Here is a 22008-nt window from a genome sequence, read left to right on the forward strand (position 1 = left end):
CTGGCGGCTGCAATCTTCTCGTACGCCATTGTCTCCGAGCGTAAATACCGCTGTTTATTTTCTTTGTCTCACTGAACAGCGAGCCCTTCGTTACAGATGACAGAACATAGGAAGCAGAAACAACGAAGGGGCTTCCTTGCGCCACCTGGTGCCGTGACTGCTTTTTCTTCCTCGTACTGATGCAGCCAGACCCATTGAGCTCCACCTCCCTCGTCTTTCGATGCTTTGTGGAACCAACATTCTTGGCAGGGAGCCTCGTCCATGTGATCTTTCGTGTCATGTCCTCGTGCGATGCGCCACCCATGTTTGACACTGTGGTGAGAAGGAGAGTGCCAAAAGTGCATAAACTGCGTCGTCTGCCACCACAGGGGGCACCCTTTATCATTCGGGGGGCCGATTTAATTTGTGGCACTGCCGTTATTTATACAGGGCACAACGAAAATGAGCTGTTAAAACAACTTGCGTGTCACAAATATGTTGCGGTAACAAAATGACCAAGAGCTCAACGAACTAAACAGCAGAAGAAGGGTACCGATGGGGACTACAAGATTGCACAAATACAATAACTTCAGTGGATGGGAACAAAACATTCAGCAATGAAATTGCAATGATGTTTGGGGGTTATACTACTTAACAGTTTGTGTGCTAACTTTCATTCAGCGTTACTGGTGCTGTTTTACAAAGCTGTATATTCATCACTCGAGGAACCCCGTTGAAAAACCCTGTCTACCTGAAATGCACAATTTGAATAGGAAGCATTTTTGTCACCGGTGACGGTATGCTTGACCATTACCACTTCTTTCTAAACTCTGTTTTACATTTTACGGTGTCTTTTACGGAACCAGCACATGTTTTACAATGTGTTGTATATGGAGAGCAAGTTTTTTTTTTCTCTCTCTCTCTCTCTTTATTGTGTGTTAAGTCTCAGTGTCCCAGATATGTGTGGGTACCTTGTGTGGGTACCTGTTGCACGTCTCCCCTAAGCTGTGATCACGTAGTAGAATCAATTCAATCACGAGTAACCAATCATTTGCAATACATACATAGGTGTTGCCTATAAGCAGTTTTGAATTAAGGCATACATATCTATAGGTACCCATTTTTGCATACTTTATTTTCGCAAAGGGCAATATTTACAGTACGTGCGTCGTACAGCAGATTCTTCATTGTGTGACCGGTGTCTTTCTGTTTCGGTGCTCTGCTTTGAACTCTAATCCCACGTTAAGTTTGTTTGTTCATATTTATAAAGGAGTTGTTTATATTAATATAGCCCAGATAGTATTTTGGAAAGTTTTAGAATCTGTTGTCCTCCTTCCCAGAGATTTATTAACGCATTCCGGTGTGCTTCCAGATTAACCCTGGAGCGTTCCGAAAGCACCATTTGTTCATGTGAATGTCGTGTTCTGTTCGCCGGACATTTTTGTATACTTTGGATTGTTTGATATTGTTCCGACACGGCGGTGGTTTTTTCCCGTTGCACAGTCAAACCTCGTGCCTATAAATAAACGGAAAACGAACCATTATAATACCTCGCTTGTTCTCAAAGCGTGCGAACATTTATTGGTACTATACGTGGCGACTTGTCACTTGCTTCGACTCCACTGTTTCGAAGCCTTTGCACTCTGGGAATCGCTGGCAGCGACGTCAAAATCCGGCGGACTTTCAGAATTTGACTCAGACTCGGCAGAACCCGACGATGACAATTCCTCATTAGCATTTTGATCTAGGATTTTCGCGTGGCGTCTGCCGTCGTTGGCCGTCGTTTGCCGACGAAGGGCCCTAGGTGCAGCGGCGTTTGTTCGCAGGAGAACGGAAGTGTCATCTAGGTAGGCGGGACCATCCTTGGTGAGCTGAAACTCGGTGGATCCGACCTGTTTTGTTGTGGCGTCTCTTGTCCGGCAGGTGATCGGCTTAAACTGGTGCAGCGTTGCGACGTGCACAATCTATTGGAGCAGATTACAACTTGTTTGGCAGTAATATAAGGTATCAGTGTAGTGTTCACATAGTACAACTACACTGTGTGCAACTTCATAGAAATGATGTAAGGGCAGACTACTATGTTGGCTAGTGAACTGTAAGCAAAGCAGAATCATTCGGGGGACATCGTTAGTTGGCAACACTGTGCATCTGGCAGTCGTGCGCCACATGGAGTTGATAAAGGTTGCAAATGGGCGTTGCAAGCATATCCACAGGGCAAGTTTTATCTGTTGATCTTAGCGAACAAAAGTGCTTGGTATAAAATTCCGATTGTAAGTAATTGGCTGCGAGCGTGTTCCGTTAACTTTTGTCCAGCACTGTACAGCTCCGGTCAACCTTAATAATAACACTGGAAAAAATTCTGTCTCATTTCCGAGCGCGATAACAGCCACCTTTTAGGCGCTGGGGAAATGTTAAGTGAACAAAATTCTTGTTCGCGCTCGGGAACGAGACCACATTTTTTCCAGTGCGGTTATTAAGGTTGACCTGAGCTGTACCAGCTCCCCCAATGCAGCCTATTGATTCGAGGTATAATTACAATAAGAATTGCGCTTAGACGACGACCTACTAGATTATAGCGACCATGCCATAGGCACCCTTTCCCAGCGCCGCATTTGGAAGCTAGCAGTGGCGCTGCTCATGGGCCCGGTTATTGCTTCCTGAATTTCTGCAATACTTTGTACTTCAGTTTACCTTAGTATTTTTGTACAAGCGGTGGATGTCCCATGAGAGATGCTTCTTTCTAAAGTTGATTATCGTCATCATTCTACACGTTTTCATAAGAGCTGTTGCTGTCGTCTGCTACGGTAGTCGTACATCCGCTTCTGCGCGTTCGAAACTCAAATTTCCATTGTCCAATCACGATGTATATCTCGCGGGCCGATGAGTAACGCCCCTAGCGGATCTTGCGGACGGGCTTCTCATAGGGCTTGCCGATTATGACATGGTCGCTGTAATCTAGTAGGTCCTGGCTTAGAAAAAGTACTTGTTTGCTTCGTTATATATCCCGATTCCTTACTTGGTAATTCGACGGCGTACGTTTTAGACCAGGGTCAGAGTTGGACGCAGATTCTTTGGACGACTTTTTAGTCAGTCCGTTAGCAGGTCGCATTACGTGGTTGGGTCTTGCACGATGAAAGCTGCTCTCCGCCGACTGCGATCTCACGAGGGACCTGTCGCTTGGTCCCGGCGGAACGATGCCCGTGGTGAAGAGCACCGTCTCCGGGTTCCCAGCTTCATTACGATGAGCACCAAACAGCGTCTCGTTTCCACCACCGGGCTTTGGGTTCGGAAGGTCAGGTACTGTGCTCGTTTCAATGTCGACCTAGGAAGTTGAGAAACCATTCCTAACTGTAAGTGGTAAATGCATGCTTCGTAATACTTTAGTTCACATATCTGATGCACAAGGCCACACTTGTCTCCAGAGCATGTTGCTTTTGTAATAACATTTACAAAAATGCACTTTCCAAATCTCAATAGGCAGGATGCGATGCCAAATGGTGATATCCTTGCGGAAGAAGGGATAATTAACAGGTAAGTATGTCTCGCACCTCCTTACAAAGAGGCGTGGAGTTTTACCATGATAATGATAATCAGGGTCTAGATGTCTTGTTACAATTGAAAATCTGTTGCACTCGACTTCGAGCAATGTATAACACACCAATTCGGATTGTTATCATCCGAGTAATTTGTTATCGAAGCGCACTTCATAGAGCATGCAGCTACACCAATAAAACGAGCCGCGCGCACGAATTTAGAAAAGTTGATGAAGATATGCTACCTGCACAGCACATTCTTTGGATGCCTTGTCAGGGGTAAGCTTCGTAAGGGACACCTCGGTGCGGTATATTTTCTTTCTTTTCTTGCCTTGGTAGTTTCGGTTGGCACACTGGCTGCACACTTCACTGCTGTCTATCCTCATCACCTCGCTGTGCCAACGGCAGGTGCGAGACTTGTCAGCTCCCTTATCACAGTGACAGCTGCGACTCTGTCCGATGGATTCCAGGCAGGACTCCGGATGGCACAGGGCAGGTCGATAGATGTCTGTTCGTGCAGAAAAAATTACTCGCCTTATCTCGCCATGGTCTTGATTTCCTTCCAGTCTTATCTTCTGATGTTAGAACCCAATTGCAGTAAGTGGTTAAGCATGCTGCCAGAATTCTGCAGTGCTTGTGCTGCAGTTAGGTTTAGAATGAAACCTTCAAGGCTCCAGGGTCTAGAGTGGTATTGGCCGATACAAAGCTAAGCGAGGCAATGTCAATGAGAGGGTCAAGTGCTTCAGTTGGTCTTAGGCAATGTACATAGTGTGCTGTCAATGAGATATTTATATTTGTGTATCTGTATACTTTTGGATACAAAATGTTAGTGCATTTACATTATCCAGTGTGTCATCATTGCTGTTGTTGATGCCATTTATGTTGACAGCTCTTTGACTTTCTTTGGTGGTCACTGCACCTGTTACAATTTGGATACTGCCAAAATGTGCCCTTTTTAATCACATTTATATAAGATTTTGCACACGCGTTTATGCTTTGAAGCCCTATCATCTACTGGGTGTCTGGCAGATCCAGACTGTCACTTTGGAGGTGGGGGGGGGGGGGGGGGGTTATTTGTCGAAGGGCGTAGCGGTAGAGGGTAAATGAGGGAACCAAATGTTTAACATAATGATTTTTTTTTTTTTGGGGGGGGGGGAGGGGTGGATCCGCCACGGGCCGATGTAGGGAAGAAAAATCATGCTATATACTTGCCCTTTCCCCACGGAGTCATTGGAGTGTACACGTGCGAATCGGATCGTCTGTTCCAGGACGCGCAGACGATGCTCACGACAACTATCAAAACGACCAGTATCGCGATAAGGACAAGGACGATGATGAGGTTAAGACTGTTGGAGTCTACGTGCGATATCGTGACGTCGTCGTGTTCGTCGTGCTCGTCGTGGTCTCGTTTCACATTGTGAATCCCGTGAATTTCGTGCGCCGCGGCCTGGGTTATTCCGGCTAGCAACGCGAAAGCGGCTCCCGGAGTCCCAGCCATGTTGGGTCCACCGAGCGCGGACACTTCGTCATCTTCGTCTACGTCCTCTGGGTAAGGAGATTGAATGCTGAAAATTTTAGAAGGGATATGAATAGGGTGAATTACCCCAAAACGGGCACTGTTCCTTTCCTAAACGGTCGTGCAGGGGTTCCCGACGGGGGAGATCTAGCTTCTGATCGCTTTTATCAAATTGAGTTCGTGAGAAATTGAATTTCAATTTTTTTTTAATTCCGTGTTAGTGCCGCGAAGCAACTGTGGCTATGAGCGGTATACAGGACGTGGAGAGGGGACAGGGGCTTAGTATGCGTCCTGGGCCGGCTTCGGGGGGACTCTGCCAAACGTCCTGAAAGTCTGCGGGAAAACCCAGGGGAGAACCTCAGACAGTGCGGAGATTCGAACACGAGTCGCTTGCCAGTCTCGGCGTGGAAAAAAAAAAAAAAGGAAAGAAAACAATTTCGGGTACCGCAAATTGCCGGCCGCTCAGATCTTGGAAGAGGCCACATACCATGCAATTTTACTTTTCCGTTTCCAAGCTTCTGCTGATAACGCGGCAGCATGTTATCTTATCTTATATATAGTTATCTGAAATAAGAGCGAGAAAGAAACAGGAAAGGGAGGCCTGACCACCTCTTCTTTTCGCGCTTCGAATGGACGATTTTCGCGGTTTTGTTTCAGCTATTACCAGAGTAGCAGGGAATGTATTTTGCAATGCAATGGGGTAAATCTGACGCGTCCGCGTTTTCTGTTCTTCAAAAAGAAAAGAGAGAAGAAAGATAGAAGTGCTCAGAAATCATGCGAAATCTCCCTCGAGGTACAGCATTGACTCCATAATGTTCCAGACATATGTATAGATTTTTCTATACGATTTTTTATTCGTTCTCGACCATCCTGGCAGTAGTCATGGCATATATAGATGCAACCCTGTAGTATCCCGCCTGAATGGCGGGTTTTACGCATTACGCGACAGCGTACGTTATACCTAAAACTCACTGTTAACGTTATCACTGCATTGCGCGAGCACGAACGAAGTACCCAAATACCGCGCAACCGCCGATGGTCGGGAGGCAAAATGCCGGCCCGCTACCGCTCATACAGTGAAGTACGTCGAGGCGCTGCTGGAAGACGCCAGTCGCACTTGACATCCGAAAGCACGCTATGTTTGCCAACTTTGTCATGTTGTGCTATAGCGTGTTTGCCAAGCGTTTCTTTCCGCGTTTTGTAGTTCGAGTGACAGTATACCGTCCATGGCGTCAGTTGACCATCGCCCGAAAGTGTGCGCTAATCAAACAAAAGCACCGCAACCGCAGTAACTTCGGTAGCGGCGTTGCGAAAAACAATCGCCACGGTCACTGAGACGCGCGCGTGCTAGATCTCCGCGCGCGAAAACCTGGGTGCGCAAATTACGCGATTTTTTGTTTTCTTGTCATTTCTAGGGGTGCGCAAATTACGCGATTTTTTGTTTTCTTGTCATTTCTAGGGGTGCGCAAATTACGCGATTTTTTTGTTTTCTTGTCATTTTTAGGGGTGCGCAAATTACGCGATTTTTTGTTTGCTTGTCATTTCTAGGGGTGCGAAAATTATGCGATTTTTTGTTTGCTTGTCATTTCTAGGGGTGCGCAAATTACGCGATTTTTTGTTTTCTTGTCATTTCTAGGGGTGCGCAAATTACGCAATTTTTGTTTTCTTGTCATTTCCAGGGGTGCGCAAATTATGCGATTTTTTGTTTTCTTGTCATTTCTAGGGGTGCGCAAATTACGCGATTTTTTGTTTGCTTGTCATTTCTAGGGGTGCGCAAATTACGCGATATTTTGTTTGCTTGTCATTTCTACGACGCACAAATTACGCGATTTTTTTGTTTGCTTGTTATTTTTAGGGGTGCGCAAATTATGCGATGGCGCAAAATATGTGAGTAAATACGTCGAAGGGTCACGTACGTGTACCTAGCAGTTGGGAGCGTGCGCAGCACCCGCGTTTATCTGACCCTATCTTTTGCGTGAGCGTTTGCACTTCTCCTGCCACGCTGCACGTAGTGGTAACCGTCCACGTCGAGTCAATCGCGTCCTTCGACCCAATCGGATGTTCGCGAAACTTCGAGCAAAATAAGTGATTCCGCGAAATTACATGTCGAACCAAGGATCCGCGATGAATTCCTGGGGCCTTGCTTATTATTCAAGGTAGTCATGGATGGTCATGCCGCGCAATGAGCAAACACTGTGCAGTAGAAAATATATATTGTGTGGGAAAAATTTTAATACAAATCTTTGATCAAGGAAAAACAGAGGATGATGATTATGATCTATTCATCAATACTGCCAGCAGTATCAGTAAGTCCCCATATTATTAAATCAAAATTAATAACGACAAAAAATTAAGTAATATCACCATAAAAATGGTCCCAATAATTGAAACCTTATCACCACTTTATATATCCTATTGTCTTCCTTCAGCGAGGAGGACACTGCAAATACGGTCCAGCGCTTCCTTCATGCAATCCCTCAATCCTTGACCGTCCCTGTGAGGATGGTACGAAGAGATCCCGACAGCAAAGTAGCCCTCCGGCATGCCGTAACTGAGCCCGTAGCCATCCGGAACCACCGGAGCGAATCCTCCTCCGCTGAATGAAGTTCCGTACAGGGTTGAGGTTGAGACGATGAAGTGATTGGCCTTGACATAGCCTGGGTCACGATACAGCTCGGGAAGTTGCCCCCCTCTTTCCTCAGCCATCACCCGCAGTGCAAAGAGGTGTCTGTCGAAGCCCTGGCCTGCAGAGAGCATGAGAGACTTATGAAACCTCGTACAACAACTTACAGTGATCTTTTCTTTTTTTTTTTATCTAGTGGCTCATCTGCGATGCTCATTCCCTTGCCAGAGTACTTAAAATTTGTGTGCTATAGTTTTGGAAGTCTCCACATTTTTCTTCTCTGGGAGAAGCTCTTCATTTTGGGGTGCTGCTGGATTACCCCACAAGGCAAAACAGTTTCACTTGCAGTGTCCACGCAGTGCTCTCTCACCCACCCTCAGCAGCAGAGCGTCAAACCGAAACGGAACCGAAAACCGAATTAACCGTAGTTTTTAGCTGGAACTGAACTGGAACTGAACTGTAATTACTAGCGCTATCTTGGAGCTGAACCGGAACCGAACAGATCTAAAAACTTCGGTTACCGGACCGGGATACCGGTTTGGCTCGGGTTGGTGTGTGGTGAGGGGTGATATGGCGAATTGAGTGGGCTGCTTGCCTAAACTAGCGGCACATTGCTCGGAGAAGGGATGAAAGGGGATCCTGTTGGTTGAAAAACAGAAATAAATGCATAAAAAAAATGTAACTAAGAAATCTTGTATCATTTTTAGTGGGTACCCATAATTTTGTAGCACATTGGAACCTTGAACCGGTTCCGAACCGGTTTACAGCCTCTGAACCGGTTAATCGAACCGATGTATGTGAACTCCGGAGCTGAAACGGAACTGAACCTTTATGGCCGAACCTGAACCCGAAACAAAACGAAAACCGTTCCGGTTTGACGCTCTGCTGAGCAGTGACATGGTTTATAAAGCAAGTGACTATATTTCGTGCCCTGCCTTGATTTATAATTTATTTATTTATTCTTTTGTGTAAATTTATTATTATTTATTTATTAATTAATTATTTATTATTTAGTATTTATTTATTTAGTATGTTTGCAATTTTGCCACTATTTCCTGCTTGACGTGCTTTGACGTACCATTTTAGATCCTCACAATGCTGCCCAAACTATCGAGAGATATCTACTGTGCAACTGTCGACTGTGATGCTAGTGATCATAACAGGATTCCGTAGTCCTTTCAGTCACCCTTGTTACGACATCAATGGCTTCTCTCACCCATTGCGGCTTCCTTCGTTAGCTGGTTGTGAACTTTCGTGCACTCATCGATCAGGGCCCTGGCGCGGCTCGGACTGAGTTTTCCGGGCTCACAAAATGCTTCCACGCACCGCTTGGTGGCCATGGTTGCCGCCCTGACGGTTTCTGTGCGGCCGTGTCGGAATGCAGACGTGCTACAAGCCTCGTACGTAGCCGGCGTGAAGCCGTACTGCAGGAAGAATGCCAACTGCAAAGGAATAGGCTTAGCGTTATCGTATTCGAGAGCGGCTGTCTTCGTCGCCTCGTATACTTACTTGAAAAACTAGCTGCGTTATTGAATCGGGACTCAAGTTTTTTTGCTTGATAAAATCCCTCGACACTGCGGGGTACAGGAAGGGCGTTATACGCAGGGGACTCGTTGCCTTCTGGTAGTTCTGCAGTGCCTTCTCCACGCTCGACGCTATCGACGGGTTGGTGCTGAACTCTGCAGAGGCAACAGGAAACTAACATGCTGGCCACGGGACGACAGCTCAATGTGTCATACTCCAAAATGATGGAGGTCTCACCTATTCTCTGTACAAAATCAGAAGCTTGAATGGCTCCACTGGGCTTTTCACCTGGAGAGACGAAACTGTGCTGCGTCGAATCGCTGAAGAGATCGTTGAAGTAGCGCAGAACCGCCACACCGTCGCCCCAAGAGTGTTCGAAATTCAGGGCAGCCTGGCCACTCTTTGTGATGATCAGCGAAAAGGACTTGTCAAACCACCTGCAATAAAAAATTGCATTCTTCACCGCGGCACGGATCTGACAGACCGCATTGCACACTGGTACCTATTAGTTACGGGACCGTGCAGGAAGTTATGCGCCAAGTCTTCGAGGTTGTCGGACTTGAAACTCTGCTCATCGAGGACTAGAGCAAATATGGCGCTGTCTATTTTCCGCAGCGCATCAGCATTACCCTGCGCTTCTAACTCAGCTCGAACCTTGGCCCACTGATCCCGATTCTCCGAAGTCAGTGCTGGAACTGGTGTGGCAGGAGGCGGGCTCTTGTCAGACAGTATGTAGGCGAGACAGGAGTGGACATGGTCCGGCGAGACGACGTTTCCTAAACAGGAATAGCACAAAAATGTCCAGGAGGTCGACGTTCAACCTTTCAATCCTGACACCCCTACTTTCATTTATCTATTAAAAACTATAATGTGAGTGCCACGGACTCATTCAGTCTGCAAACAATGGCACAGTTACCATTATTGTCGAGCACCTGTACTGTATAGACGTGTCCCCTGTAGAGAACAACCAGGTGCTTGGCGTCAGGGTCACAAAAGAGCTGGTCGCGACCAGGATTTGGTATTCGAGTGCTGCAGAAGAGGTTCTGGAACTGGCTCATGTCCAGCGGGAACGCCTTGTAGAGGTAGCTACCGTACCAAGACACTTTCTGCGGAAGTAGCCTGCAGCCGAGCAATGCTCTGTCATGTGTTTCTGAGCAGGGCACAATGTGTCTGTCTGTTTTTCTTTTTTTCTTCTTTTAATGGTGGGAGATGGTGTATTATATTAGTTGGTTGTTGTGTGCTCGTGTTACCTCATCATCCTCCTGTAAGCCTTTGTGTCCGACTTTTTCGGGTCCAAATGATAGACAACAGGTTCCAGTACGCCCGCCTTTAGAGAACGCATGAAACGCAGTGAAGACACCACAAGGTTGGTTGCACGTATCAGCTGAAAAAGTATGGACGTAGCCTTAAGAATGCTAACGGAACACAAAATCGTTTCAATGTTACATACTTGGTCATTGTATCCTGACCTAGGATCATCTTTTAGAGCCATAAATGGGTTGTAATTGAGCGGAAGTGGCACCCTAGACTTCAGGTACATGTCGAACCAGGGCCCTTGTTCGAAACGGGGCGTATTAGAACAGTTACTGCCAACGGGTTTCGCTGCAGTGCTTACCAGAGATATAACTTGTGTGTGTGTTAGCCTTGTCTTTCGCTATCAACATCTTGTTCAGTTCTGAAAACGAATATAAACAGCCGTGATCACGTAAAATGAGATTTCATTCGTGGGGTTTACCCAGAGCTTCGCCTTTCCGGAACTTATCCACGACTTTCTGGGATCTCTCATACTCGTCAGCGTTAAGAATAGGCTGCAGAGCAGCGAGGTACCGCTGACAGGTTTTTTCAAGTTCCGGAATCGGCAATCTCGGCAGCGACTTTTGAAAGTGCATGGTAGGCACAATGCTGCGTTGGAGGTACTGGTAATCCGCTGAAGAGACATCGTACCTGAGTTGATTGCACAAAATGTCAGTATTTCGGCCCTTAACGTCACATACTTCTTACGTTTTCGTCGAACATAGTCTTTCGAATTGACCGAAAGGACGCTGCAATAGAACGTGGACATGATTGGACGATACAGCGAACTAGCTTGCTGATACCACCCATGATATCGTATGAAGCTTCATGGCACGCGGTAACATTCTAGCAACATACGTGATTATTTAAAGTGCCTCGGGAACGTTGAACCAGTCTGCAGGCTGCCATTTGATGTTGTCGTCTGCTGCAAATGTAGTTCACCAATGAAGGACGAAAACTGAACAAGCGATAACCGAAGAATACACAAACGTCAGATCGAATCAGATAGCCAGATTACCACTCGAACGTTATGGAGATCAACAACAAATACAGCTCAAATGTTCTGCAATCTCTAGTACTGCAGCTATTTCCTCATTCGAGGCGGCGACAAACGGAACTGGATTGGCTCAGATTGACTTTGGATTGAACTTCCTTTTATAGCTCATTGTTGCCAAGTGTAGTTTGGAGATCCGTACAACCCGTACAACCGCAGCAGTGCTGTCCTAAGGCTGCGAAGTCTGCCTAAAACGCACAATCCTTATGAGCATCACGTTACCATACCTGTGAGCAAACGCCACCTAGTACCGTTGCAGCCATGCATATTGTATTTCCGAAAATGGTGTGAAAAGTTTTTAAAAAAGCAACAACAATGAAGGTCTTTGCGAGGACCAGATTTTTATTTTTCAACATGTAAAAACTAACCATGAAATATACGAGTCTAGTCAAGAGCTGCGAGGTTGTAGGCTTCTCTTGCAGGCTTCTTCAGTGGAAACACCTTGACCGGGGGCAGTGGCCTGATCTTGCGCCCGCAGTAACCATCTTTTCGATGCCAGAAGCCTGACCTCGGCCTATGTCCCAACCGGCGCATTCTCCTGGGGCTCCCAATGGGATAGAATTTGGTCATGCGATCTGCATTGGACACCTGCCCAACAACGGCCATGCACTTCTCGCTCACGGACACCTGCAAGTGCTACTTCTTATTTACGGTCTTTACGATCTGGTCAGAGTATACCTCTACTTTGGAAGGCAATTGGATAATGACACGCTTGTCAACCTTCCTTAGAATCTGCGCTGACGCCCCTGCAGCCCGGCACCAACTTCCACCTTCGTTGGGATACTTCTCAATGTTGTGCACGATGGTACCGATAGGGAGAGCCCCAAGAGGGTGTGCATCGCCTTCCTTAGGGCGAACTGCAGAAATAATTGTGTCGCAAGGTTCTTTATCGCTCAAAAAGCAATGTTTATCCTCACCAGGTATCCTCGGAATATGGCCACTCGTGGTGATGGTATCACCCGGCTTGATGTTCTGTGTTGCGATCACCCAGCGCTTCTGGTCTCCGTTGGCTACCAGAGCGATGCGTGCCGTTCGACAGGGGTCGTACCTTACCTAAGGGCAAGATGACAGGGCTTGAGAAACAAACGTTGAGCGTCCCACATAATCTCTTCACAAAGGCCCGTTCTACATGGCACTATAGAGCTAGAGCTCGGCAGAACTGTACCTGATACACCTTCTCTCGCAATAGTGTCTCAGATGCGCTCTCCGGACCCACCCTTTTGTAGTCGACCCAGCGGAAATAACGTTTCATGCCTCCTCCAATCGTGGACACCACAACTCTGCCTGCAAAAAGCACGCAAGAATGTTCAGCAAACAGTATGTGTGCTGCGCATATCGAAAGTTCACCTGTTTCCGGGTGTCGACCTCCGAGCTTGCGAATCGGAAGCTTCTCGGTAGTATACTTTCCGTCTTTGGGCAACAGGGGGATGAAGCCGTATTTACACGGCTCGGGTCGGACAATGTTCTTGAGTAACGGACGCGGGTAGCCTCTGATCCTGCGTGATGCCCGCATGGTACGGGTACGACCACACTGCATGTCCACGGATGCCATGGCAAGTGCGGTGGAAAGCAGCGGGGATGGTTTGACCTGTTGGATCACCGCTCTGGGGCATGTCAGCACGGACGATACAGTTGCCCTCGCGATGTTTGCCAGGAACCCGGCCATTTCCGCGTATTTCTAAGAGACTTTCAAAGAGGATGTTCTCGAGCCGCTATTCACTGCAAAGGATACACATACGGATACACATACACACTGAGTTCGGGTGATCATTACGGTTAAGAATGCATTTATGAATTCGCATACACTGAATACACATACACGAAAGCTCAGGTTTTCACTCCTGTATACCAGTCATTTGCACCTTAGTCAGCGTAAAGCATCACGCAATAACAGCGTTGCGTTTCCTATTTGTGTATAAGATCTTGGATTTGACCTGCTCAGACACTTATCGAATATATTCATGCAAACTTACTTGAGATCTGCACATTTTCTTTGCACAGACACCGCAGTCTTTTACCGCGTAAAGTGCACCGCTGTTCATGATTTCTGAACATATGTAACTACGCCGTCAAATGCAGTCCCCTGCGGACTTTCATGCAGTTCAAGAAAGTAACGTCATTTTGCCGCAGTATTAAGTCGAATACATATGTCAATAATAGCGTCTAAATTAAAAAAAAAATTACGGCAAATTGGTCGTGTCCGAATTAGATTAAATCGCGCAAGGAAAAGCCTAGCAGACGATAACGATAGGATGGGGTGGAAGAATAACGCATGACGCGTGCGATCTTTCTGCTTTCCTGTGAAAGTTGATAGTGAAAATTATCACACAACAACTGGGTAACGTTTTCGTAACATGTTCAAGATACTTTTATGTGTAAAAATTGTAATACTTATATCAAGAGAATTACCACTAACAGTAACCGGCTTCCCATCGACATGTACATCGTTCTCCCAGCGGATTGTTCGTGTTTCCAAGTTTGTTGCATCGGAAAGAACGTCGTTGCGGCGTTATAAATGGCTCTGGCCTTAGAAAGCTACGTGAACCGTATCCTTTCATTTAGCAACTGAGCATATATTCCCCACACTTTCACTGTGCTTTTGTTAGACCCCACAAAACGCATCTGCAGCGCTCTGATATCAACCCAACGGTACACTGTTGATCGCTTTGTGTTTTCCTATGACTGAATTAATTTTCAAGTATTGCCTTGACTCACGAAAAAGATACGGTTTCGATAATAACCGCGGATGGGAGGAACATCGTGGTAATATAATTTTCCCTCTCATGTCGTAGATCCAACGTTGTGTAAATTGTGCGCTAGATGAAACGTCCTATTTCAGGGTACGTTGAAAGGATTCGACCAGACCATCAACTTGATATTGGACGAAAGCCACGAACGGGTTTACAGTTCGAATCATGGCGTGGAACAGGTCGTGCTGGGCTTGTATATTATTCGAGGAGACAATGTGTAAGAAAACTTTCCACTGAAGGACAGCCATTGGCTGTGGCGCTGCTGGTGAGATGCGAGTAGTTTGTGACGGTTCTGCGAAGTCTGTGTGAAATCCCTCCGCGTTCTCTTTAGTGATGAATATCATAATTTCTGCGGAGAATGTAAAGAAAAAGATGCTCGAAAGAAGTATGATCAGGGGATAACTGGGCTATACTTACAGGATTTTGTCGCATGCCCGCATTGCACCAGCACCGAAACACCACACAAAATACACAGTCCATGTATTCACACAAGTGACGTCCCCACGGAATATTCTACTGGTAGAAGAAAAAAAAAGAAAAACACTGCTCACAGGGCAGAGTTTCTGCCGTGTCTTGTGACGAGAATTCACGTGGCGTCGAAATATTGGGAATGGTGTACTGTGCACATAGCAGATGGCATCATTGGCCCTGTCGTCTGCTACGGAACATCTTGCTACGGAGATATTCCGTATGGTTAGAAGTGCACAGAAAGACACGACTTTGGGTGCACACACTCACATGGCAGCAGAAAGCTGTGGCATTTCGCCCATCTTCCGCTGGAGTATTCCGGGGAATGTCTGTCGTTTGTGTGAATGCACATCATGTGGCAGAAGTGGATGCAATATGTTGTTTTAATGTAATTTCCCGCAATTTCAGTGTCGTGGTGGGAGAAATCGATGACGAACTCGACATGAGGTTGGATCTTTCCAACACAAAAGCGGAGCCCCTGAGTGCCGTTGTTCATTGAAATGTTCTGTACATGTTGTCTTTTTTGTCACAAGTATAAATAATTTCCTCCTTTTTACTTTTTTTTCCCTGCTTGCTCCTGTTGTCATCTACACTTTGAAGGTGTAAAAGAACTAAATGGAACACCCTGGAGGAGGTTGGGTTAGAAAAATTGCTTCTTATATGAGCTTCCAGCCTATAGGATCCACATCTTGTGCCCTCAAAACATTGTTCTTCTAAGCAATTTATCGTGTCGCTAAGTGATTGTTACGATTAAGAATGCATTTATGAATTCACACACAATAGGTCCATGCCTCTGTCGGGATTACAGTATACTACAAATATTTCCTGATGGTTGTGGTCTTTCATGTCTTTGACGGCATATAGGTAATGCGTGTATATGTATTCATGACTTACCTTATCGACCTTACCTTACCTTGCCTTCATGACCTTACAATTCATGACTCCTATCAGCAGAAAGTTCATATGTACCAGCTTCAATTTGTGACATTGAGGTCACTGGTTCTATGCTCCTCTGCGGCTCCACCTCTGTTTTGCCTCTTGCGGCTGCATTTGTTGCGACCCATTCATCTGGAGTGATGTTGGTGTTGTGGTACATCACCTGTGCTCTTTGAGACATCAACAATCTCCATTGTCAATTGGAACCTTATATGGGAAAATATATACCTTTGGTGGCCTTTCTTACATTCCCTCTTCAAGAAAAGACTTCACGTTTGTGCTTTTGAACAGGATCATGATCCTCTTCAACACACAACGTGACTTTGCATATTTGCGGATCACTTCATTTTTATTAGATGAATTTCAGCAACAGCCTTGTGCCACAGTGCACTACTTGGCATTTCTACGGCACAAAGTATTCTCACGAAACTGTAGCGATAGACACTTTCTATATATTCATTTTCTTTCTTAATATGGATTTTTGTGAGTAAACAAGGAAATGTTTTGACCATTAGCATAGCCAGAAAAATGTATTTGTTGGTGTTCTGTGGGAACATTATATGGGGAGGAGGATTTCACCCCCGATTTCTCTTTCCTAAATGCTCTACCGAGGATACGAAGAGTTTGAGACACTGCACGTGGTGCAGTGTCTTGGAGATAGAACACAGTGTAATAACACGATTCAAATCTGTGAAAAAAAGAAAAGAAAAAAGCTTTTATTGGCTAATGAACTTGTTTGCGGGTGTCCAGCTCAATGCCTCGGGACACTACGCTTCTTACGGCCAAAGTTTCCGATGTTCGGGAATCCGGGAAGTCCTGGGAATGGGAAGCTGGAATTCTTTCCTCCGGGACCTCCCATGTTACTGCAAAATGTCAGGTAGATTATCGCTTAAGATTAATGTGGAACTATGATAAAAAAAACAAAAACAAATCGGCAGTATCTGCGTGCTGCGAGTAAAATGGTCCAGAAAAATATTTCGGGGGAGGGGGGGGGGTTGTATAGGGACTTCACCCTCCCCTCCCAAACTGAGGGTCTGGATCTGCCCCTGCGTGGGGAGGAGGGTTGCCCCTTGTTTACTTTTCCCCAAATGCACTACGCAAGGTGCGATTTCGGATGGGGGTTGACCCACACTGCCTGCTCCACTGAAATGGTCCCTCCACACCAACGTGCATTCGCCGGCGTTATGTGGAAATATGTAAGAAGCTGATGCGGTATTTCCACGGACGTTTGTGGTATCGCATGTGATACATGGTACTATTCGTGAGAGTGCTGACGACTACGATATTTGCCCTCTGTACCCGTGTTCAACGTAAGAACGGCACGATGCTGCAGAGTTCCGCCTTACCGGAGTAATTTTATTGCAGCATTACCAAGTGCAGTGTCTTCTACTGGGTTTTACGACCCTTACTGTCATTGGAAAAGGCCTCACAAGCAAAGTCTTCAGAGACCGGCCTACGGCTCACCCTTTTCAAGAGGCCACCAGGAGGAAACCAACAGTATACAACCCCAGCCAATCCTGTGCCGTGTGTCTTCACTGACTCAAAATCTGCACTGCAAGCTATTGGAAATTCCGGCATACGAGGCTCATCCGCACCCCTAGTCACGGATGTGTTAATGGCTTACCACCCTGTGTACGAAGCAGGCCACAGGCTTGTTCTCCCGTGGGTTCCAGCCCATTGTGGTGTCGTGGGGAACGAGCAGGCCGACAGCGCCGCAGAAGCAGCTCTCTCGTATCGGAAGCGGGCCTGTATTACACTGCTCAGAGGAGACCGCGTCGTTCCATTCTGCGGCGCCTTGTGACACCCCTGGCTTCTAGACAGTGGGCATCGATCCTTATTGTGAAGGGGCTCATTATTTCATTCCCCACACCACCACCGGCAATGGGGTAGAGTATCGCCCTTGGCGATGAAACTTCCCATTCGTCATCTTAAAATAAAGTTGTTGCAGTTTTCCTGTGCCCTGCGATGCGACGTCCACGAACAACTGACATCTTCTCAGCAGTTTTTTTTTTCTTCTTCAAGAGTCTAGGTTACCGCATAGCCGTCGCCTGTGGTACCAAGGTACCTGCCGTGAAGGGATTTGACGAATCAGAAATTGGACCTCTTGCAAAGTCCCATAGTGTCGAAGTCAGTGCACTACTTGTTCCGACTTGGAGTAATGCGGCTACACTCCATAAAAAAAGTGTACTTTAACTCCTTTTCCTTGCCGCATGTATCACTCTCTTTTGGAGAGTGCAATTACTCTCAAGGAGGAGACCCCCAAGGAGGGTGTACACACTCCTTAGCTTGCATCACACACCTGAAATTTTTGAGTTTGTCTAACACAGCTCGGGCTACCAATACATATGCCCCCCAGAGGTAGATTTATGCCCCCGTTCGAAGCTCGAACCTCCCCCAAAGGTAGATTTCTGGGGAAATCACTGGTCGGGGACAGGCGGACATGTACCATCCTTGGCTGTACAATGCGTCGGCAGAATGAAGCCTCGTTTTGAGGACTACGCCGTTTGCCTGCGATACGGGCGTTTGGTCTCAGGTGAAATCTATTAAGGGTGAACACGTGGCCGACTTCATGGAACCCGCATAACGCTCTTTTATAAAAGACCGCAATGTCAACGTACCCTGTCACGTTCTGTCCGCTTCCCACGTTTGTCTGTATGTTAGTCACAATATTGCCAAAGTCTTCGATCTGGCAACCTGCAAGGAAGTCGGCGATGATTTGAAGTTTGTGCTAGCGTAGGGTACAATCTTCGAGGCACTGAATATACACCGAAAGTGGGTTCGCCTTGTGCCTCGATGTAGTATATGTAATTTTGTTTTGCAAAGTTCGCGCGGCATTTCTTTTTCTTTTTCTGCGCAACCGAAAGCAGAATCTGGTCTGCGCAGCGAACACTGGTACACAGCACAGTTGTTAAGATTCTAGCTCGCCCTGTCGCCAATTAAAGACCAAACTAAACTGAATTACGGCTGACTACGGGCTAAAATATTTATCTTGTTTTGTATTATAATTATAAGTCAACCTTGTTTAGAGACTTAGTACGCAAAATACAAAGTCAGCTTTATTAGATTAGAATAGATTATTTATTACATTAGCCGCTTTCACAAGTTTTAGGAAAAAAAAACCTGAAAAAATTCATAGTTTCGTATCCTCGAAGAATGTGCGAGACCACCTTCCCGGCATTCACTCGCTGCGTCACGTTAGAAGACTTCCAGGAACCGTGTTGTCTTCACAGGACCAACATTCCCCAGAATGCTTCAGCGGAGGGTGCACAAAACGTTATAGTTTTGTGCTGTCACGTGAATGCGAGTGCTCAACGTCATGTCTTTTCGTGCTCTTCTAACCATGAGGAATATCCTGCGGCGCAGCCACAACATATTCCGTAGCAGACGACAAGGCCGATGCTGTCGTCTGCTATGTGCCCAATACGGCACTACCGGTATTCCAGAGCTCTGCGAATGTTCGACATAAAGCACGGTAGAACTTCCGCCTCATCAGCAATTTTTTGCTTTTTTTCTTTCAATAGAATATTCCGTGGGACGTACGTCGTTCGTCTGAACGCGCGCAACCGTAGTAAGGAGACGGAAATGACCCTCCGAGTAGCAGCCAGTGTTGCCAGGCGCGTGGTAGACTTCGCACCCTACAGCGTCATACTTCTCAAAACTAGAAATTAGTTTTATAATAATTCCTCCGCGTCACATAGAGAAACAATACTTTCGGAGAATAGAATGTCAGGTAATGACATAAATTAGGTGACTGCGAGTTCCGGAGGGTATACTTGAAATGGAGATAAATTGAAATTGAATTATACTTCATTTACAAAAAATATATATATATATATAATCGTCTACGATAACACGTTCTCTCGGATCAAAAGGACCGGATATCAGGTTACGTGTATGTGCTTTCGGCAATGTACGACATCGAAAGTTTCCAGATCACAACCACGACTCCCACGTCACAAAATACATTATAATTCGATCACGTGCAAAGAGACGCCGGCACACCACGATCTTCTTGAAAATGGTACTCCAAGACGCACGACGACACGGTACACGGTGCAACTTTCAAGGCTTACAGTATATACTTACAAGAAAGAGCAGCCAGGGCGAGAAAACATAAACCAACGCTGACTTGGCTGCACATCATGGACAAGAGGTCTGTGTCGTATAACTTTATAAAGAAACCGGGGAATAAAGCTCGCATGCGGGTATACGTGGAATATGAGCACATGTTTGTGTTTTGTGATCCTCGTTGTCATCCATCTTCAAAAGCGTGACATTCTCGCAAAAAGAAGCGTCGGGTAGACGAGGCGTAATGGGGCGGAGAGAAAAGCCTGATGAAAGTGGAGAAAGACCTGCACCAAATGGCATGAAAACAACCGAATTCTAGTCGGCGAAGCTACGCGGAAGTGCCCTTGACATTTTTTAAAAGATGTGATGCCATTTTTGCGGGCGGGTTACCGAGCCAGGCAGACACCCAGTGGAAAAAGACCATATAACAACCACGACCTCCTAAAGCGACCATGTCGTATGGACCCCCTCTCAGCGCCGCATTTTGAGGCTAGCGGTGGCGCTACTCATCGGCCCGGTTATTTCTTCCTCAGTTTCTACAGTACTTTGTACTTTCGCTTACCTTAGTATTTTTGTACAAGCGGTGGATGTCTCACGAGAGATGCTTCTTTCTAAAGTTGATTATCAACATAATTCTAGGCGTTTTCATGGGAGTTGTTGCTGTCGTCTGCTACGGTAGTCGTACGTCCGCTTCTGTGCGTTCGAAATTCAAATTTCCATTGTCCAATCGAGTACATCTCGCGGGCCGATGAGTAGCGCCCCTAGCGGATCGTGCGGACGGGTTCCTTATAGGATCTGCCGATTATGACATGGTCGTAGCAACTGGGAGACTCCGTGACGTCACCTTCAAGCGTACAATGTTCCCTGACGATAATTGTATTTTGCATACTGAATCTTTGAGTAAGGTTCACTAAAAGTACTAAATATTTTTTTTTTTAGTTCATAGTGGTGGCACTTTAATTTCCGTGTCCTGCGATGAATCATTATCCTCATTAATCTAATCAACGGTGAAACATTGTTGTTATGCTTTCGCTGGATCTGGCCGACTGGTTTCGGTTCTAGGGACATTTCAGGGGCGGATCCAGGGTTTTTCTGAGAGGGGGTGTCCAGCCTTGGCCAGCATGGCAGATACACGATCTAGGTAAACTAAACACTATGTGAAGACAGAAATTGCCGAGGGGGTCAGTACATTCTGACCCTCCCCTCTAGATACGCCTCTATAGACCTATAGCTGACCTATAGCTGACCTATAGGTCAGCTAATAGGCTCTAAAGGCGGGTTATGACTACCCAAAAAGGTGTCTTGTAAGGTCTGAGCATCACACGAGGGACAGATGTCGGTACAACAACTATTAGAGCTCGAACAGCGCGAAATCAATACCAGGAGCATGCCGTGACCAAGCCTGGACATCACTAAGCAACCAACCATTCGTTCAGTATTCTCCTACGAGGGTACTTCTTCTAATAGAACTCCCGCCACAAATACTCCACAAATCAACACAATCTTGCCCCAAAGTACCCACAGGACAGTTATCAATTTAAAGCATCGGTAGTGGAGCTCGCATTAACTACGGTGAACCTTTTATAGAACTCAACATGGAGGCCTCCAGCGCCAGGACATTCGTGGCTAGAGGGCTGCTAAACGAATTGCAACAACTCAGGGAAAAGAGATGCTGACACCAGGAATCGAACCCGGGTCTTCTGATCTCTGACCAGATATGCTAACCGCTGCACCACACCAGCTTGCGTGAGTGGCCCAGCCTTTGTCCTCTGTCCATTTCCTCGAGCACTCTAGGCTGATTACAAGTTTGTTTCAAGATGGTGCAAACCGCACAAAGGATGGGTGTTCCGTTTGGCGAAACCTTACGCCCGGAAAACAGCTTCAGAGGTGCTACGCGTCTCTTGACTTCCTTCTCCAAGCTCGCTGTGCATATGACGATCGCAAGGGTTAAGATTGCCCGAGTTACATGGGCAGTGGCGAGAGTAGGGCAAAGCCGGCAGTCCCCCTTGAAGCTTTGAGGTCACTCGCGAAAATTGTGCGCTCTTTATTCGTAGGTCATCATGATGTTTCTCAGGTGTCGTAATACTAACATAATCCTCCGAACACCCGCACAATCCGCAGCGTCCAGGAAAGAACGTGAGGGGGATGCACGCTATGCCCCCTATGGAATAAGCACTTTGCCCCCCACCCACTTTTGGAAAAAATTCCGGGAACGCCCATGCCCAGTTAAGATTTAACTCCTGCAGTGCGTCTTCGTACTAAAG

General features: G+C 46.4%; 5 protein-coding genes, 2 long non-coding RNA genes and 1 other non-coding gene across 12 annotated transcripts in view; 3 read left to right on the plus strand and 5 right to left on the minus strand.

Moving 5' to 3' along the window:
* Positions 1-1529, plus strand: part of LOC135388004 (inositol 1,4,5-trisphosphate receptor type 1-like) — a 37076-nt gene extending 35547 nt beyond the window's left edge. For all 5 annotated transcript variants that reach the window (XM_064617270.1, XM_064617272.1, XM_064617273.1 and 2 more), the window contains one exon: positions 97-1529. In XM_064617270.1, the coding sequence (XP_064473340.1) occupies positions 97-180 (84 nt within the window). In that variant the 3' untranslated portion in view covers positions 181-1529. The remainder of the gene's footprint in view (positions 1-96) is intronic.
* Positions 1519-5056, minus strand: LOC135388006 (uncharacterized). Its single transcript, XM_064617276.1, has 4 exons — positions 4725-5056; positions 3758-4020; positions 2996-3301; positions 1519-1943 (listed from the first exon to the last, which is right to left on the minus strand). The coding sequence occupies exons 1-4, from the start codon at positions 5008-5010 to the stop codon at positions 1584-1586; spliced, it is 1215 nt and encodes a 404-aa protein (XP_064473346.1). The 5' UTR covers positions 5011-5056; the 3' UTR covers positions 1519-1583.
* Positions 4688-7903, plus strand: LOC135388011 (uncharacterized). The gene is made up of 2 exons (XR_010421276.1): positions 4688-5061; positions 7458-7903. It is a non-coding gene; the product is annotated as an uncharacterized LOC135388011 (long non-coding RNA).
* LOC135388005 (carnitine O-palmitoyltransferase 2, mitochondrial-like) lies at positions 7225-11580 on the minus strand. The gene is made up of 13 exons (XM_064617275.1): positions 11487-11580; positions 11327-11393; positions 11177-11217; positions 10911-11119; positions 10791-10850; positions 10626-10729; positions 10426-10559; positions 10092-10294; positions 9678-9951; positions 9413-9612; positions 9161-9330; positions 8868-9093; positions 7225-7772 (listed from the first exon to the last, which is right to left on the minus strand). Exons 2-13 carry the CDS (start codon positions 11375-11377, stop codon positions 7441-7443), a joined length of 2004 nt encoding a protein of 667 aa, XP_064473345.1. The 5' UTR covers positions 11378-11393; positions 11487-11580; the 3' UTR covers positions 7225-7440.
* A 263-nt stretch (positions 11581-11843) lies between these two features.
* On the minus strand, positions 11844-13591 carry LOC135388007 (large ribosomal subunit protein uL2m-like). The gene is made up of 6 exons (XM_064617277.1): positions 13496-13591; positions 12870-13241; positions 12688-12806; positions 12440-12575; positions 12201-12379; positions 11844-12149 (listed from the first exon to the last, which is right to left on the minus strand). Exons 2-6 carry the CDS (start codon positions 13186-13188, stop codon positions 11907-11909), a joined length of 996 nt encoding a protein of 331 aa, XP_064473347.1. The 5' UTR covers positions 13189-13241; positions 13496-13591; the 3' UTR covers positions 11844-11906.
* Positions 13592-13842: 251 nt separating this feature from the next.
* On the plus strand, positions 13843-15296 carry LOC135388010 (U6 snRNA-associated Sm-like protein LSm8). The gene is made up of 4 exons (XM_064617279.1): positions 13843-14068; positions 14245-14285; positions 14362-14489; positions 15149-15296. Exons 1-4 carry the CDS (start codon positions 14038-14040, stop codon positions 15237-15239), a joined length of 291 nt encoding a protein of 96 aa, XP_064473349.1. The 5' UTR covers positions 13843-14037; the 3' UTR covers positions 15240-15296.
* Positions 15297-16367: 1071 nt separating this feature from the next.
* LOC135389863 (uncharacterized) lies at positions 16368-19937 on the minus strand. The gene is made up of 3 exons (XR_010421607.1): positions 19763-19937; positions 18295-18370; positions 16368-16539 (listed from the first exon to the last, which is right to left on the minus strand). It is a non-coding gene; the product is annotated as an uncharacterized LOC135389863 (long non-coding RNA).
* A 1477-nt stretch (positions 19938-21414) lies between these two features.
* Trnas-aga (transfer RNA serine (anticodon AGA)) lies at positions 21415-21486 on the minus strand. Its single transcript has one exon. It is a non-coding gene; the product is annotated as a tRNA-Ser (tRNA).
* Between the last annotated feature and the right edge of the window lie 522 nt (positions 21487-22008).

Source organism: Ornithodoros turicata, chromosome 3 (genome assembly GCF_037126465.1).
Source record: "Ornithodoros turicata isolate Travis chromosome 3, ASM3712646v1, whole genome shotgun sequence".
NCBI lineage: Eukaryota > Metazoa > Arthropoda > Arachnida > Ixodida > Argasidae > Ornithodoros > Ornithodoros turicata.

Bases quoted from the DNA above. Each gene is read 5' to 3' on its own strand.
- LOC135388006 (XM_064617276.1), bottom strand. From the start codon at position 5,010: ATGGCTGGGACTCCGGGAGCCGCTTTCGCGTTGCTAGCCGGAATAACC. The intron at 3,302-3,757 runs GTAGCATATCTT...TCAACTTCCTAG, and splicing joins CCAAAGAATGTGCTGTGCAG to GTCGACATTGAAACGAGCAC. The intron at 1,944-2,995 runs GTAAGGAATCGG...CTGCTCCAATAG, and splicing joins GTACGCCGTCGAATTACCAA to ATTGTGCACGTCGCAACGCT.
- LOC135388005 (XM_064617275.1), bottom strand. From the start codon at position 11,377: ATGGCAGCCTGCAGACTGGTTCAACGTTCCCGAGGCACTTTAAATAAT. The intron at 11,218-11,326 runs GTATGTTGCTAG...GTTCTATTGCAG, and splicing joins GAGGCACTTTAAATAATCAC to CGTCCTTTCGGTCAATTCGA. The intron at 9,094-9,160 runs GTAAGTATACGA...ATTCCTTTGCAG, and splicing joins TAACGCAGCTAGTTTTTCAA to TTGGCATTCTTCCTGCAGTA.
- LOC135388007 (XM_064617277.1), bottom strand. From the start codon at position 13,188: ATGGCCGGGTTCCTGGCAAACATCGCGAGGGCAACTGTATCGTCCGTG. The intron at 12,576-12,687 runs GTACAGTTCTGC...TCTTGCCCTTAG, and splicing joins TGCGAGAGAAGGTGTATCAG to GTAAGGTACGACCCCTGTCG. The intron at 12,150-12,200 runs GTATACTCTGAC...TAGCACTTGCAG, and splicing joins AATTGCCTTCCAAAGTAGAG to GTGTCCGTGAGCGAGAAGTG.
- LOC135388010 (XM_064617279.1), top strand. From the start codon at position 14,038: ATGGCTCTGGCCTTAGAAAGCTACGTGAACC. The intron at 14,286-14,361 runs GTAATATAATTT...GTCCTATTTCAG, and splicing joins CGGATGGGAGGAACATCGTG to GGTACGTTGAAAGGATTCGA. The intron at 14,490-15,148 runs GTAAGAAAACTT...CCGCAATTTCAG, and splicing joins ATTATTCGAGGAGACAATGT to TGTCGTGGTGGGAGAAATCG.